Below are 17,477 nucleotides of genomic sequence, written 5' to 3' on the forward strand. Positions count from 1 at the left end.
TATGTCAATTGTCAAAGTTATAATACGGCCAGCCACAATTGCATTTTTCTAATGTTAATTAATACAAATAATAAATATATAATAAATTAGCGCTATAACGATGCGGTTACGTGAAATGATCTCTCTAACTGCAATGTGCATCCGTTTAATTTACTCCCCAACTGATACTAGTGCATAAGTTACGAGATTCTTATAAGAATTGGCTTTACATTTTTTAAATGGACGTGAGTGATATAATTTAATATTTTATAGTAAACATGCGTTTGTACAGTTCATAGTTCAAGTTACTCGTGTGATCTGACTGTGAGGTGTCCGGTGATCGTGTAAACAGGACTTTAGTTGTTGATACAACAAATTATTGAGTGATAATAAGTTTGGCAACGAAGTAAGAAAAATGGGGCAAAGTGGCAGTGCTATGCCAGGTAAGTGTTAGTAATTGGCTCTAATTTCTCGTTTAAACTGTATATTATTGTTCTAAATTGGAATTTTAGCGTTTCCGCTTCCTAACCTGTCTTTTACGAATTAAATGAATAGTAAGATCATCACGTGACTTACGCGTGTATATTATCTCATTTATACACTCCTGTATGTCTATAGTGAACTATCAGTTCTATGATAAAGACTTATAATCCGTGAATATCCTGTTTAAACACGTAAAATAGTTTAAATGGCACATTTGGTGCTAAATTAGCATAATCCTTGACATTAGATAAGATTTGTATATGAACAATGTAAACAATGATACAGGTTGTGGTTGACCCACTTCCTGATAGTAATATCAGTAATAATATAATGTTGGGCTAGAAGTTCACATAATATGGCAGGCAGATATATATATATTTATTCACAGTTTTATTTTAGTTTTATTTTATTTTATTTTAGTTTTCTTTCAACCCCTTATTTGCCAAGAGTGGCACTGAAGCTTTAGTAGTTTCATGTGTTCTGCCTACCCCTTTATGGGATACAGGCGTGATTGTATGTATGTTGTATGTATTTATGGTTATTTAGTAGGTATTCCATTTCTCGTCATTGCGACATTTCCTGCACCTATTAAGCTCTTATAGATCTCTGTTTGGCCCAAAGGTTAGCTGGTAGAGAATGCCTTCAGGCATTAAGTTCGCCTTTTGTACATTTTTTTACTGTGCAATAAAGTTTAAATAAATATATAAATAAATATGGGTGTATATGTATGTGTGTACACATCTATTTTACAAAACCTAGAATTATTAGTTTTTTTTAAGTTGTAAAAATAAAATGGCAGTGATTTTTGTACACCCACCTGTTCAAGGGTTAAGTAAACATAGTGGTAATGCTCCCTATTTATTAACCCTTGTCTGTGTTTGATAAGGATCCTAACATAAGGCATTGGACTTTAAACAGTTATAATTATCAGAGTTAATTATTTTATGACAATTTTTTGACAGAAACAGACGACGGGTTAACCCTTTCGCTGACTGTGATAATACATATACAGGTATGATTCAGCTGTGGATGTAGTGTCAGGGAATAAGATAAGCATAAAAAAACCGGCCAAGAGTGTGTCGGGCCATGCTCAGTGTAGGGTTCCATAGTTTTCTCAAAAACTACTGAACCTTTCAAGTTCAAAATAATTTTCCTAGAAAGTCTTTATAAAGTTCTACTTTTGTGATTTTTTTCATATTTTTTAAACATATGGTTCAAAAGTTAGAGGGGGGGGACACTCTTTTTTTTCCTTTAGGAGTGATTATTTCCGAAAATATTAATATTATCAAAAAACGATTTTAGTAAACCCTTATTCATTTTTAAATACCTATCCAACAATATATCACATGTGGGTTGGAATGAAAAAAAAATCAGTCCCCACTTTACATGTAGGGGGGGTACCCTAACAAAACATTTTTTTCCACTTTTTATTTTACCACTTTGTTGGCGTGATTGATATACAAATTGGTACCAAATTTCAGCTTTCTAGTGCTAACGGCTACTGAGATTATCCGCGGACGGACGGATGGACATACGGACGGATGGACGGACAGACAGACATGGCGAAACTATAAGGGTTCCTAGTTGACTACGGAACCCTAAAAACTGTAACAGATAATCATAAATATTGAATAGCCTGATAGTTGCAGGCCATATTTGACATGGTTGACAGGTAGAGAATGCCTTAAGGCATTAAGTTTGCTATATAATATTTCCCAAAACACAAAATACTAACTCTACCGTCTCTACCCACTTTTTTTTTTCAAGAGGAGAAATCCATTATCATACCACCATGGATGGTTATGGGACTCACTAGGCTGATGAGACCCATGGTTTACCCACTAAAACCACTCTGTCGCCATCACCTTGCTATACGGCAAGGCCCCAGGCATTCGGAAGTACTTGTCCTGTGACAGAATATTTATATGACTAACTAAATATATTAAACAGTGCAAGGAATATTATGCACACTGTAAATAAAATATTAGGTATTCTGAAAAAGTGTCATTTTGAATTTTGAATATTGGACGTAATTGGCCAATGTCATTTCGGCATTTTGATGTACTCTATTTTTAACTCCCGACGCAAAAACGACGGGGTGTTATAAGTTTGACGTGTCTGTCTGTCTGTCTGTCCGTCTGTCTGTTTGTCTGTCTGTGTGTGTGTGTCTCTGTGGCATCGTAGCTCCCGAATGGATGAACCGATTTGGATTTAGTTTTTTTAGTCTGAAAGCTGAGTTAGTTGGGAGTCTTCTTAGCCACGTTTCATGAAAATCGGTCCATGATATCGCAGTCAGGGGTTTTTTCAAAATTTTAATTTTGTTGTAATTTTATTTTAGACATTTTACTACTATTCCGTTTTAACATTGCATCATTCTAAGAACATGGTATTATAAAATTTGGTTCTAACGAACCGTAATCCTGTGTTTTATATTAACTTTAGTATTCATTTAGTTAATTAATGCTAACTATTTATGAAAAACTAAAAATACAGTATTCATGGATACTGCATTTTAGGCATTTTGAGAAAGTGAAGTTTTGGTTTGAAGTTAATTTGACTTTTAGACATTTTGGGAATATGGCAATTTGAGAAGTAGGTTTAAGTCATTTCAAGTTTTAGACATTATGAGACTAATCTGTTTTGGCATTTCAACGTTTAGGGATATGGTAGTATAAAATTTACTGCAACTATCAAAATTTACTGCATGGTATATTCTATTTTTAACCCTCGACGCAAAAACCCGGGTGTAACAAGTTTGACGTGTCTGTCTGTCTGTTTGTCTGTCTGTCTGTGTGTGTGTCTGTCTGTGGCATCGTAGCTCCTCAACGGATGAACCGATTTAGATTTAGTTTTTTTTCTCTGAAAGCTAAGTTAGTAGGGAGTGTTCTAGCCATGTTTCATGAAAATCGGTCTACTATGTCACAGTCGGGGGTTTTTTCAAAATTTTAATTTTGTGGTTATTAACACTATAAGTTATTTATTTTAACTGGAGCTAACAATGACGTGATGACAGTTTGACTGACAACCCTTTTTTTTATATTCTATTTTGTGTGTTTAGCGTTTGAGCAAAGGCAGCTCCAAAAAATAAATAAACTCTCGTGTCGGATACTGGCGATCAAAAATATGAAAGAGGCGCGTTCCTAGCATACAGTCTAAACTCGTGTAGGTGAACGCGTGCCATGCTTGTATGAGTGAGATATGACAGGCCGACTGTACGCGTTTTTACAGGTGGTAGCTGTGAGGTAACCGAGCGGGGGTGGGCGGCACTTTCAGCGGGGAGCAGTAGGCCTAGCACATGATGGCCGCGGGAGTATGTCGCCGCGAGATAGATGCCACGTCTTCTTCTAACTGTATTAATGACATAAGGACGGGTATTCTATCTCGCGGCGACATACTCCCGCGGCCATCATGTGCTAGGCCTACTGGAGTGGCCATACTATACGATAGTACTCTTTATTATACTGTGATCACAGGGTCCATTAACGCTATATGACTCCACTTTTTGTACCTACATATATACTTCTCGATCACTCCTTGGCTTAAACTTTTTTTGCCAAAATATCCTTTGCCCATTCAAGAAAAGAGTGAACTCTATGCACAATTTATGTGAAAAGCATTTAAATAGCCTGGACGATTCGACTTTATTTTACAAAAAATAGTGACAACTGTCTTATGGTGAATTTGGAGAAAAATATGAAGTTTCTGTGATCAATACAAATACCAGGGGCCAGTTTCTCGAAAGATACAAACAAGCCTTGTATTACAAGTGTGTTTCCATGACAACCCATACGATTTGACAGTTCGCGCACTTGTAATACAAGGCTTGTACCTTTCGACTACTTTAATGGGCCCCAGTGGCCCGTTTTTCGAAAGGTACAAGCCTTGTATTACAAGTGTGTTTCCATGACAACCCATACGATTTGACAGTTCGCGCACTTGTAATACAATGCTTGTACCTTTCGAGAAACGGGCCCCAGGTCTAAAAAACTTGCTTTTTTTATATGATAAAGGGATAGTGTGTTTGTCCGTCTTTCACGGCAAAACGGAGCGTCAAATTAAATTAACTGGAGATAGGTGATGGAGAGTGAACCCTCTACTTCCCTAAAATGGGGGGTGGAAGTTTGTATGGAGTATGGAGCATTCCGCGGGCAAAAACTAATTCATACTAATCCATACTAATATTATAAATGGGAAAGTGTGTGTGTCGGTTTGTTTGTCCGTCTTTCACGGAAAAACGGAGCGACGAATTGACGTGATTTTTTAAGTGGAGATAGTTGAAGGGATGGAGAGTGACATAAGGCTACTTTTTGTCTCTTTCTAACGCGAGCGAAGCCGCGGGCAAAAGCTAGTAAGAAATAAAAGTCATATAGGCAAATTCCGTGTTATAAGTTAGAAGTTAGAACACGATTTTATTCATATTTGGAATGTCACTAACTCAAAAAGTAAAGTCGAATAACGTTCGTGGACCCTGTGGTCTTGTACCAATAAATTAACGTCTACAATGCTTCCAAATTCAAATTTTCAGTTTCAAACAAAGAACTCTTACACTTGCCAGCTTAAAAATAAACCATAAAGCGTTAAACATAAAGCCCGCTTTAAGAATCGGTAGAACGTCTGTTTCAAAATCTTACAAACTTATCTCTGCTGTTTTAAAAGCGCTACTGACAACTGCTTACATACAAATTGATATCGGTCCGCGTTAGTTCAGAATTTCGCCACACGCAAGATTGGTCGCTTGAACAGCTGAGCATCAGCTGAGTGAGTACCTGTTTTTTTTTTTTTTTGTTTTTTTTTAAACGCACGTGCATTCTGCCATTGTCCAGTTGTGCAAAATGTACTTTAGAAATATTATGGCCTCACTCAATTTGAGCTCTATTTGGTTTACTATAAATTCAATTTTCGAATCTTTAAACATTCACTACTGTTATTATTTTTAAAAGTTTATTTTGTGAAATACGGACTTATTTTGTATGGTTTTAAAGTTATATTTCGTCTGTTTTCTTTGACAAAGGAGTTCAAAGGAGTTATTGCACAAAGTCGGGTATGTAGGTACCTGTATTTTTTTTCCAAAATCAGCTGATCCGAAAGCAGAGATCATATGATTTCTCACGACTTTCTTAATAGAATGGGGGTTGAAAAAACTTGATGTGATTTCCTCTCACGTGTGGATACCTATATTATTGAATAATATCTGGGCGACCGAGCTTCGCTCGGTTCTATTTTAATATATCACGTCTTTAGATAAAAAAAAACTCTTATAAATACAAAAAACAAAAAAAAGACAAAAAACAAAAACTTAATTTCTGGCCGGGATTCGAAACCCTGACACCTACGATCTATCTGCGTACATTAGAGCGTGCGACTTTCGATCTGGAGGTCGCGGGTTCGAACCCCGGCTTGCACCAATGAGTTTTTCGGAACTTATGTGCGAAATGTGATTTGATATTTGCCAGTCGCTTTTCGGTGAAGGAAAACATCGCGAGGAAACCGGACTAATTCCAATACGGCCTAGTTACCCTTCGGGTTGGAAGGTCAGATGGCAGCCGCTTTCGTAAAACTAGTGCCTACGCCAAATCTTAGGATTAGTTGTCAAAGCGGACCCCAGGCTTCCATGAGCCGTGGCAAATGCCGGAATAATGCAAGAAGGAGGACTGTGAGAACTAAAACCTTCGCTTCGCTCGTTATCTGTCATCTATTACAACACATCCATATTAGTACGTGTCCAAGCTCACAAAAGGGGTCATTATGACATGAACTATAACGCGCATTGTTATACACGTCTGTGGAAATGTTTTTATAAATTGTGCTTTTTCTGTGAGGTAATATACCTACAAATACAAGTATCCTTGCCATGAGTTTGAGATATTCTGCGTCCTTTTTAACCCCCGACGCAAAAACGACGTGGTGTTATAAGTTTGACGTGTCTGTCTGTCTGTTTGTCTGTCTGTCTGTGTGTGTGTCTGTCTGTGGCATCGTAGCTCCCGAACGGATGAACCGATTTCGATTTAGTTTTTTTATTTGAAAGCTGTGTTAGTCGGGAGTGTTCTTAGCCATGTTTCATAAAAATTGGTCCACTAGGTCGCGGTCGGGGGTTTTTTCAAAATTTTAATTTTGTGGTTAGGTTAGGTTATTGTTTCAGTACATTTAGTGTTTTTTGTCCGCACTAGTTCATAAAGTAGTTTTTTCTACTCCCGTACTGTTATTCGTGAGTTACAAGGTCGTGCATAGAACTTTAAAACCCTACATAAAAGATGTCAGGACAAGTCTATCTAGTCTATACCCTGAAAACATTTAGTAGCAGTAGCACGATATAGCTGTTAAAGTTCAGTAAATACATTGCTACCAACTTAACAAACCAATTCGCAGAGTCGAGACTCCTTCGTTTTCTGCTGCGTTCATTGGCGACGCGTCGAATCGCATTCAAATGTATAGAACTCGATTCAACTCGGCTCGATTCGTCTTAGTGGCCAGGCTTCAAAGAACCATACCATAGACAGTTTTATTTTCATGTTTGCACTCAAACTGCATATTCAAAATGGTAGGCGGTCCACTAGATAACTAAGATGACTGAAAGTAGGTATTTGTTGAATTTATAATTTTCTTTCAAAGTAAGTGCTTGGTCGTAGAAAAAGTATTGTATGCAACGATGTTTAACTGAGTCAAAAAATGCTCGTGGCGTCTTTATTAACAATTTTCGGCTTCGCCTCAAATTGTTACCCACGCCACTCACCTTTTTTGACCTCTTTTAACCACCAGTTGCATAAAATGCTATAACCTCGTAAGGCTCACCATAGTTAGTATTCCCATTTTGAATTTGAACTTTATTCTATAAATAAGTTGGTAAGATTTTCGTTTATTTCAAAAATCAATGTAACAATGGAAATTCTACTTTATTCAGTTCTTGGAAGGTTCAAATTAGATTGCAACACTATGTACATTGTAATGTACATTGGGCCTTACAAGGTATTACCACAGTATACTGGTACCTACCTTGAGATTTACATATATTCTGCATAGGTAAGTTACTTTTCAGTACAGATGGTGTTTTTTTACGAACTAGTGCGAGAAGTGGTTCATTATATGCCAGGTCAAAACTTCGGAGGCTCATCTGTACTGAAAAACGTCGTACGATACACGTGCGAAATTTCCTTTTTTTCGCACTTGTATCGTAATGTACTTATTGTTTACTTGTTAGCTTATTGAACGTCATATCGTCAACCTTTTTTGACTGTTGTATCTATCATCAATTTATTATTTTAGTGTTTTTTTATAAACCATTTTCTACTCCCGTGTTGTTCTTCGTCATTTACCGTGTCGTGCATAGATCGTTAAAACCCTACATAAAAGATGCCCGCCCCCGCCCGGCGCCCCGCGCACCCACGCATACGATAGAGCTCTTAAAGCATTGTTAGGTAGCCTTTAAGGGATATAGCGGGCCGCGGGGCGCCGGCCGGGGGCGGGTGGCGGCGCGGGGGAGTGCGAGCGACAGGGTGAGTGCAGAAACATTGCAGAGGACAAGTCAAAATACTTATAGGAAACAGTGCGAATTTCACGAAAGTTATTCTAGAAAACTATTCAAAAGTAAGTGCATGGTCGTAGAAAAAGTATTGTATGCAACGGTGTTTAACTGAGTCAAAAAATACTCGTGTCGTCTTAATAACAATTTTCGGCTTCGCCTCAAATTGTTACCCACGCCACTCGTCTTTTTTGACCTCCTTTAAACGCCTGTTGCATAAAATACTATTTATGAATATTGATGAACAAAGAAATTCCCATTTCACGGAAAAAGTTGACCGATTCCGAAAGGTGCCAAATGGCATTCCTCGCAAAAAACCTAAAACAAAAACGCAATATGGCAATATTTAAGAAAAAAACTACCCTTGCCACCTTTTTTCCAAAACAACTTAAGTAATTTTTAGAAGATCATGCTCTTTTCTCTTAAAAGATGCCTTGATTGTTAAATCATAAGGTATAACATCGTTTACATTTTCAGGATCTATGACGTTTCAAAACAGAAGAAACGGCACACAATGTCATAAGACCGCTTCCTTCAAAAAAAAGACTAACAACATGTCAAAATTGAAAATTAAAAAGCTTTATTACAATATCCTAAAGTTTAAATTGTCCTAGCGTGTGTTATGAGATTCTTGGCACTTAAGACTATTTGGATCGTGCAAAATGCTGAGCTCTCATTGGTGGAGACGGCACGCGCCGCGCGCGTGGCGAACATGTGGCGAACAGATGTTCGAAATTTGAAATTTCTTTTTTTTTAAGGCTTTGACCGTCCTTGTTGGTAGCCGGGTGAAATTTATTTTTAGGTTGGCAATTGTGACGCCGTACGTAGTTCGGTTTAATTTTTAATTGAAGTTTAAGGTTTTTTTATCGTTTCATACTCGATTGCCTTTGTTAAAATACTTCGGCGCTTGCATATGCTTATTAATTATGTTATTAAGACATCTGGTGCCTGACCTACCCTTCTTCATACTTCGAAGCCATTGAGGGCATTGAACCCTGTATACATTGGCTGTAAATGAAATTACAGTGACGTAAAAAATACATAACAGCATTTTATATACATTTTTTTAAACATTATATAATATTATAATACAGTTTTAAAAAAATGCTAATTCCAATTTGATGATGTATGTACTCGTATGTAGGATGTGCAAAAATTACAATAAAATATCTGTATATAAGTTCCATTGTGATGTAGGCAATAAGCTAGCATCCTAACCACTTTCTGCAATAATATCACAATTCACAATTTCGTTTTTCTACTCCCGAACTGTTATTTGTCATTTACAGGGTCGTGCATAGATCTTTAAAACCCTACATAAAAGTCTATTCCTCAAAGTCCGCCTCCACCGTCTTTCCGCGCATGCGCGCAGTATCGAAACAACTGAAAACGCATTGTTTGGCTATGTAACCAACCATGGCAACGCATTGTTATAACGATACTGCGCGCATGCGCGGGAAGGCTTTGGGCAGCTGAGCTGAAACAGTGTGAATTTCACAAAAGTTATTCAAGAAAACTATTAAAAACTAAGTGCATGGTCGTAGAAAAAGTATTGTATGCAACGGTGTTTAACTGAGTCAAAAAATACTCGTGGCGCCTTTATTAACAATTTTCGGCTTCGCCTCAAATTGTTACCCACGCCACTCGTCTTTTTAGGGTTTTTTGCATAAAATACTATTTCGACCTCTTTGTTTTTTCAGTGGCACTAAAACAGTTTTGTGAATATATGTGTGAGTGTATGTATACATAATATATGATGATAGGATCTACATTCCTCTAACCACTAGGTCAACTACACTTTAGGTGCCGCAATTATATAAATTAACATTGTTGCATAGGGCGTACCGTCGATTACTGACAGCTGTCATTTCGACATGTGGTCAGAAAGGTCACAGGCTAGACAAAGGTTACATCTGCGGAGATGGCTGACCTTTGACTATGTGTAGTATTATGTATATGTGGAGCTCACCTGTAGAAGCCATGGATAATACCTATTCGTTGAAGAAGACAGAGAGATGTTTTTTTTTCTAAATTCGCCGTCAATAGAAATTGCGAACAATGTAAACAAAGTGAATGGTTGAAATATCCATATTCCAACACTCTTTTATTGTTTTTTCTACTCCCGAACTGTAATTCGTCATTTACAGGGTCGTGCATAGATCTTTAAACCCCTATATAAAAGTCTATTCCCCAAGCCAGCGTCCGTCGGCTTTCCGCGAATGCGCGCAGTATCGAAAAACTGAAAACGCATTGTTTGGCTCTGTAACCATGGCAACGCATTGTTATAACGATACTGCGCGCGTGCGCGGGACGGCTTTGAGCGACTGCGCTGAAAAAATCGTCTGACCGTTGTCCAGTCTGCATTCATCATCATCCTCCATTTTTTTTTTCAAAGTCGGGGGAGGGGGATTTTTTTTTAGTTTCTACTCAGAATCGCTAGCTATTTCAATCCTAATAGGAGAAAAAAAAGTGTCCCAAGGTTTTTTCCCCATTCCGTTACCATTTTTTCATACATTTTGTATGGCGGTAACGGAATGGAAGGTTTGAAAAGTGTATGGAAATCTTGGGACATCTTTTTTCTCCTATCAGGTTCGAAACACCTCCGTAAATAACCTAACCACAAAATTAAAATTTTGAAAAGACCCCCGACCGCGTCAGTGGGCCGATTTTCATGAAACATGGCTAAGAACACTCCCGATTAACTCAGCTTTCAGATAAAAAAAACTAAATCTAAATCTGTTCATCCGTTCGGGAGCTACGATTCCACAGACAGACAGACACGTCAAACTTATAACACCCCTTCGTTTTTGCGTCGGGGGTTAAAAATTTGCGGAGAACAAAATCACAGTATAATAAAGAGTACTATCGTAAAGTATGGCCACTCCCGCTCCCCGCTGAAAGTGCCGCCCACCCCCTCTCGGTTACCTGACAGTTACCGCCTGTCAAAAACGCGAACAGTCGACCTGTCATATCTCACTCATACAAGCATGGTACGCGTTCACCTACACGAGCTTAGACTGTGTGCTAGGAACGCGCCTCTTTCATATATTTAATGGCCAGTGTCCGAGGTGTGACAAAATTATGAACTCCGCATTCAAAAAATGGAAAGTATCATAATGCATTTTTTTATGCACCTATTGAAAATAAAAAAAACCGCGATCTAGTGGACCGATTTTCATGAAACATGGCTAAGAACACTCCCGACTAACTCAGCTTTCAGACAAAAAAACCTAAATCAAAATCGGTTCATCCGTTCGAGAGCTACGATGCCACAGACAGACACACACAGACAGACACGTCAAACTATAACACCCCTTCGTTTTTGCGTCGGGGGTTAAAAAATATGTATTAGTATGCTGCGGAATCATACCGTTACCTAGTTTCCAGTAAGCACAGTGACATCTAGCGGCGACTTTAAGAAACGCTGAAGCTTGACGACCGTTCTGGCCTAATGCGTCGTGAATAAGCCGCGGTCTGGGGTTCGAATTCCGGTAAGGGAATTTATTTGTGTAATGACTGTGATAAACGCATTTTCCCCTCACTAGCTCGGAAACACGTGTTTTGTCCTTTAATACCAGCGGGTAAAAACGCATTTTAACCACTAGTGGGTAAAGTAATTTGACCTTGAATAAAGTCAAATTAACTGCTTTAAAATTGATAAAAGTAGGTGAATCTAGTAATAAAGATGATTTACCACCTGTGGAACTACTGGAAGCAGTGATAAACGCATTTTTTGCGTTGTAGTTTCCTCGCTATAGTGAGGGGAAAAGTTTTGTGTTACACTCGGGTGCAAATGTATTTTACTTCTCGTATGTTAAAAAACTCGCAAGTTCAGGATTCTATTCTCGAACCACTCGCTTCGCTCGTGGTTCAACTATACAATCCTTTCACTTGCTCGTTTTTCAATTCCACACTCGGCGTAAAAATACAACTTTGCCCCCTTGTATAACAAATAACTATTTTTGCGTTGTAGTTTCCTCGCTATAGTGAGGGGAAAAGTTTTGTGTTAGACTCGGGTGCAAATGTATTTTACTTCTCGTGTGTTAAAAAACTCGCAAGTTCAGGATTCTATTCTCGAACCACTCGCTTCGCAGGTGTGATGTATTGCCAGGAAATCAGAGAGCGCAATATAAAGACTTATTATATCAGCCTCCCTCACATTCCACTATATACCACAGGAATGCATATAACATGTGTATAGTTTTATTTAACAGCCTTCCTGATGAACTCAAAAAAATTGATTGTAAACAATTTAATAATAAAATTACCAAATGGCTGTCCGAAAATTGCTTTTATAGTGTAAGGGAATTTTTGGAACATAAATTATTAAACAAGTAGTATATTTCACATTGTGTACGTTTCTTGACATTTAACTTTTATAATTCTTAATTATTAATTCATGACTTCCATTTTGTATATTTTTTAATTTTAACGACTAGTATTAATAACGTTTTGACAGTTGCATTTTTTTTTTTATAAGTGGAATCCTTTTTATTATGTAAAAAACCCACCAACCATATTATCTTGTTTTAATTTATAAGTTTGGTATTATTGTTGTAAAGTTTTCATATTGTAATATTGTCAATTATTTGCATGTCGTGTTTTCGACTGAATACTGATACTTTAAAAACCTGTTATCATCCTGTACCATACGTATTCTGGCAAATAAAGAAATTCTATTCTATTCTATTCTATTCGCTCGTGGTTCAACTATAGAATCCTTTCACTTGCTCGTTTTTCAATTCCACACTCGGCGTTAAAATACAACTTTGCCCCCTTGTACAACAATAGTTATTTGTTATACAAGGGGGCAAAGTTGTATTTTAACGCCGAGTGTGGAATTGAAAAACGAGCAAGTGAAAGGATTCTATAGTTGAACCACGAGCGAAGCAAGTGGTTCGAGAATAGAATCCTGAACTTGTGAGTTTTTTAACACACGAGAAGTAAAATACATTTGCACCCGAGTGTAACACAAAACTTTTCCCCTCACTATAGCGAGGAAACTACAACGCAAAAAATGCGTTTATCACTGCTTCCAGTAGTTCCACAGGTGGTAAATCATCTTTATTACTAGATTCACCTACTTTTATCAATTTAAAAGCAGTTAATTTGACTTTATTCAAGGTCAAATTACTTTACCCACTATAGTGGAACAAATGCGTTTTTACCCGCTGGTATTAAAGGACAAAACACGTGTTTCCGAGCTAGCGAGGGGAAAATAACTATTTCCCCTCACTAGCTCGGAAACACATGTTTTATCCTTTAATACCAGTAAAAACTCACTTTATCCACTAGTGGATAAAGTAATTTAGTGATAAACGCGTTTTTTGTGTTGTACATTCCTCGCTATAGTGAAGGGAAAAGTTTTGTGTTACACACGGGTGCAAATGTATTTTACTTCTCGTGTGTTGAAAAACTCGCCAGCTCAGGATTTTCTATTCTCGAACCATCACTCGCTTCGCTCGTGGTTCAACTATAGAATCCTTTCGCTTGCTCGTTTTTCAATTCCACACTCGGGCGTTAAAATACAACTTTGCACCCTTGTATAACAATAGTTATTTGTTTTTAACACACGAGAAGTAAAATACATTTGCACCCGAGTGTAACACAAAACTTTTCCCCTCACTATAGCGAGGAAACTACAACGCAAAAAATGCGTTTATCACTGCTTCCAGTAGTTCCACAGGTGGTAAATCATCTTTATTGCTAGATTCACCTACTAAGTAGGTCCTACTTTTATCAATTTTAAAGCAGTTAATTTGACTTTATTCAAGGTCAAATTACTTTACCCACTAGTGGATAAAATGCGTTTTTACCCGCTGGTATTAAAGGACAAAACACGTGTTTCCGAGCTAGTGAGGGGAAAATAACTATTACATGTGTTGTGTACATAATTGCTCCACATATAAGCCTTATTATTAGTAAAGTTGACTTAGTAACAAGCCTTAACTAACACCTGTAAAACTCATTATTTACCACCTTTTACATTAATCTATCATAACTGTTCATATTCCGCACATGTGCTAGAATGTGACCTTAAACCACCCCACACCTTTACCATAATAAGACTTTCTATTGAACTTTCCAAGCCCTTCAATTAAAAAAAAAACACCTTTCTAATACGCACATGCTATCGCAAAAAAAGTTGTGTACCACTGTATGAATCCTACAAAGAAAAATAAACCATAAATGTTGGATTATAAAGTAGAAATAAAGTTAACAGAATTTCTTTTTCATTCATATGACGCGTGCGATACAATTTTATTTTACGGTTTTGAAATTGGAATTCATTCTAATATTGATCTTTATTTATATAGGAATAAGATTGATAGATGATGAGCAAAAATATTTAGAGACGGCAAAATTAAATTTGTCGTTCATTTCCTTTCTTATGAAATTGAACTCAGAGACACGGTTGTTTTTTTTTTAATGCGGTATTTTTTTCTTTTTTTTTAATCTGGCGCGTGCTATATGCACCTTGAATTAATAGAAATATGAATTAAATCGTAACTGTACACAGCTGAAGTGCGCAGTTGGTGTCAAAAAAATGTCATATGCCAAAGGTGCATACGTTTAATTTTCGTATTTTAGCAAAAACTTAACTGTATTTTGTTACCAAAGTGTTATCATTTTCATTATAGATCCGCGTCTTTAGGCAAAATAAATTGTATAATTTTCATGGTTATAAATACGATACATTTCTAGACAAAAATAAATCATTAATAAGGAAATAAAAGCAAAGGATTAGCTAGGACAAACGCTAAAGTGTCATAAGTCCATTTTTCTTTTTTCCTTTTTTTGCATAATTTGCGGCTGAAATCTACAGTAATTTGGGAGTCACCTTTGTCTGAAATGATAACATTGTCGCGTTTTGTACATTAACATACATAGATATATGTATTATTTTACCATTTTTCCGACGATACGCCAATAGGCTTTAGAGTTTATAGACCTCGCGCGACTCTTTATGTATGTGTTCCATCAGTTCCATGCAAAAATGTCATAAAGACAAAAACTTGCTCCGAATATGACTATTTTTTAATAAGTGAATATATCATTATCGTTTATTGTCTTGGAGATGGTATTTTAATTTATTATAGTTACATGTATTTTAAATTTAGGTACTTTGTTGCTTTATTTAAATTATAATTATTTTAGAGCGTCTGAAACTTTATAAATTTAAAAACTTACTTGTTGTGACTTGTGAACTACATACAAGATTTTAAGGATAGTTCGATTGTCATTTTTGAACGTTGTTTAGGACATACTCATACTCGGTATCCCAAACTCAGCTATTGAATGTTACGTGTCCAAATGTAAAGCTTCCGTCTCGTGCCCTCACTGCGGATGTATTTAACCCAATCAAGGGTCTAATTGGCCCCTAAATTAATTAAGGGGCCCCACGGGGCAGGACTTTAAGCTATTGAAGTTACAATTAAGAGCAGAGAACTGAATCTAAGTGCTGACTCATGTTGAGTTCATTCAGTATAAATTAGATTTACTTATATTACAAATTTATTATTAAAGGTTATGGGGCGATTGATTCTTCATATAAACGGTAGTCCTTTTTACTTCCTATATATGGACATTATGGACAACATTTTTGCTCAATTTAATGTTGTGTAAAACAATCAATTTTGATAATGTGCCCCTATGTTTTAGATATTAAAAATTTATGTGAAATCAGTTTTTCTGCCAATTTTTTCATAATAACATCAAAAAGTAAAAAATATTTCCAGTACTTAATGTATTTTTCAAATATGTACTTCTTAAATGAAGGATTTTGCGTAATAAAATAAATTACCTAATTTCCTATGTATTATTTTCATAAAAAACAACCCCGTTACTTGAAATCAAAAAATATATTAGAAATGTATTAGGTACGTATAACATGTAAGAAAAAAAATGTAAAAAATTCACAACAAGAACAACAGACTCTGGCACCGTACGTTTTTTTATAGATTTCTTTTAAATAGTTAATCAAGTAATATAATTTAGATTTCCATAGACATTTCAGGGAGTCCTTGACCCCGCAGCTGTCGCAAAAACGCACGCGCAGCCTCCGGCAAGGTGCGCGCGCATCTGGCTGTTGGCATTTGCGGCTGAAGTTTGCTGTAATTGGGGAACCTTTGTCTGAAATTATAACACTTTAACTTCAATTGTCACGTTTTATACGCATACACGGATCGAACGCGATTAATTAACATTATTTTACCAGTTTTCCAACGGTACGCTGATAGGCTTTGAACCTTGTGTAACGTGTAATGATGTCTTGAAGGCCGAGACTTTTATTTTGCACATAAAATAATATGAATTTAGAAAACTGTTATAAAATTAATCTAGTAGTAGTAGTAGTAATACACTTTATTGTACAAAGATAAGAACACACACGGTACAGTAAAGAAAAAAAGAACACACACATCATCTAGCATTTGCGGCTGGTCTACTGTAATTTGGGAGTTACCTTTGTCTGAAATTATAACACTAATTTGTCGCATTTGTACATAACATACATAGATATATGTATTATTTTACCATTTTTCCGACGATACGCCAATAGGCTTTAGACCTCGCGCGACTCTTTATGTATGAAGGCGCCGAAGGCTTTGGACTACGTTTGTTTTAGGAATTTAGAAAAATGTAATAAGTTTAATCTGGCAGTTAACATTTGCGCGTGAAGTGTGCTGTAATTGGGGTACCTTTGTCTGAAATTATAGCACTTTAATTTAAATTGTCGCGTTTTATAGTTTATACACAGTAGTGTTTTTTGATGATATGATAAACGGTAAATAAAAATTTATGAGTTAATTTTTATTTTAAGACACCCCTCTTTTTGCATCAAGGTTTAAAACCTCATATAAATATTTAAAAAAAACTTCATTTCTGGCCGGGATTCGAACCCCGACGCCTGTGATTGTTAGGCCGACGCTCTTATACGGACAGGTTTTTGAAATTGCATTGAAATTTTGCGTTTAATAATGCGAAAGAAAACGGACTTGAGTACGACAGAAATGACTTAAAACTAGACTAGATCGAGTTTTCACCCCCGAAACCCCCCTCATAACAAATTTCAGCAGAATCGTTAGAGCTGTTTCCGTGATCGCAACAATACATCTATTTTCCAAATCTACATTACATAAAGCTTATGTAATAATAGAAAAATAAACTATAGAAATATAAAAGAGCTATAAATAGATAAATATACAATAATTGCTTTTATAAGGTGTTACATTTATAAAATTTAGAATTTATAAGATTTATAGATTTAGAGATAGTTGTGTTCTAGTTCTATATTAATCAATTAAAATATATATCAAGTAAACAGCAATTCATTAAAATAATCACATGTGTTCTTTAATTAATTTATGATATCTACTAATTAGTGTAGATGTCGTTATTACAAATTGACATAGTTTACAGCTACCGATATAATAAATATAAATTGATTAGATAAGAATAAAACGATAGACGTAGACGTATTAAATATTTTATAAATTAA

General features: G+C 36.2%; 1 protein-coding gene across 1 annotated transcript in view; it reads left to right on the forward strand.

The window, feature by feature from the left end:
• The first annotated feature begins 80 nt into the window (after nucleotides 1-80).
• Nucleotides 81-17,477, forward strand: part of LOC125239763 (protein neuralized) — a 64,870-nt gene continuing 47,473 nt past the window's right edge. Inside the window, exon 1 of the mRNA XM_048147433.1 lies at nucleotides 81-422. Coding sequence (XP_048003390.1) covers nucleotides 395-422 — 28 coding nt within the window. The 5' untranslated portion in view covers nucleotides 81-394. The remainder of the gene's footprint in view (nucleotides 423-17,477) is intronic.

This window comes from Leguminivora glycinivorella, chromosome 26 (assembly GCF_023078275.1).
Source record: "Leguminivora glycinivorella isolate SPB_JAAS2020 chromosome 26, LegGlyc_1.1, whole genome shotgun sequence".
In the NCBI taxonomy this organism is placed as follows: domain Eukaryota; kingdom Metazoa; phylum Arthropoda; class Insecta; order Lepidoptera; family Tortricidae; genus Leguminivora; species Leguminivora glycinivorella.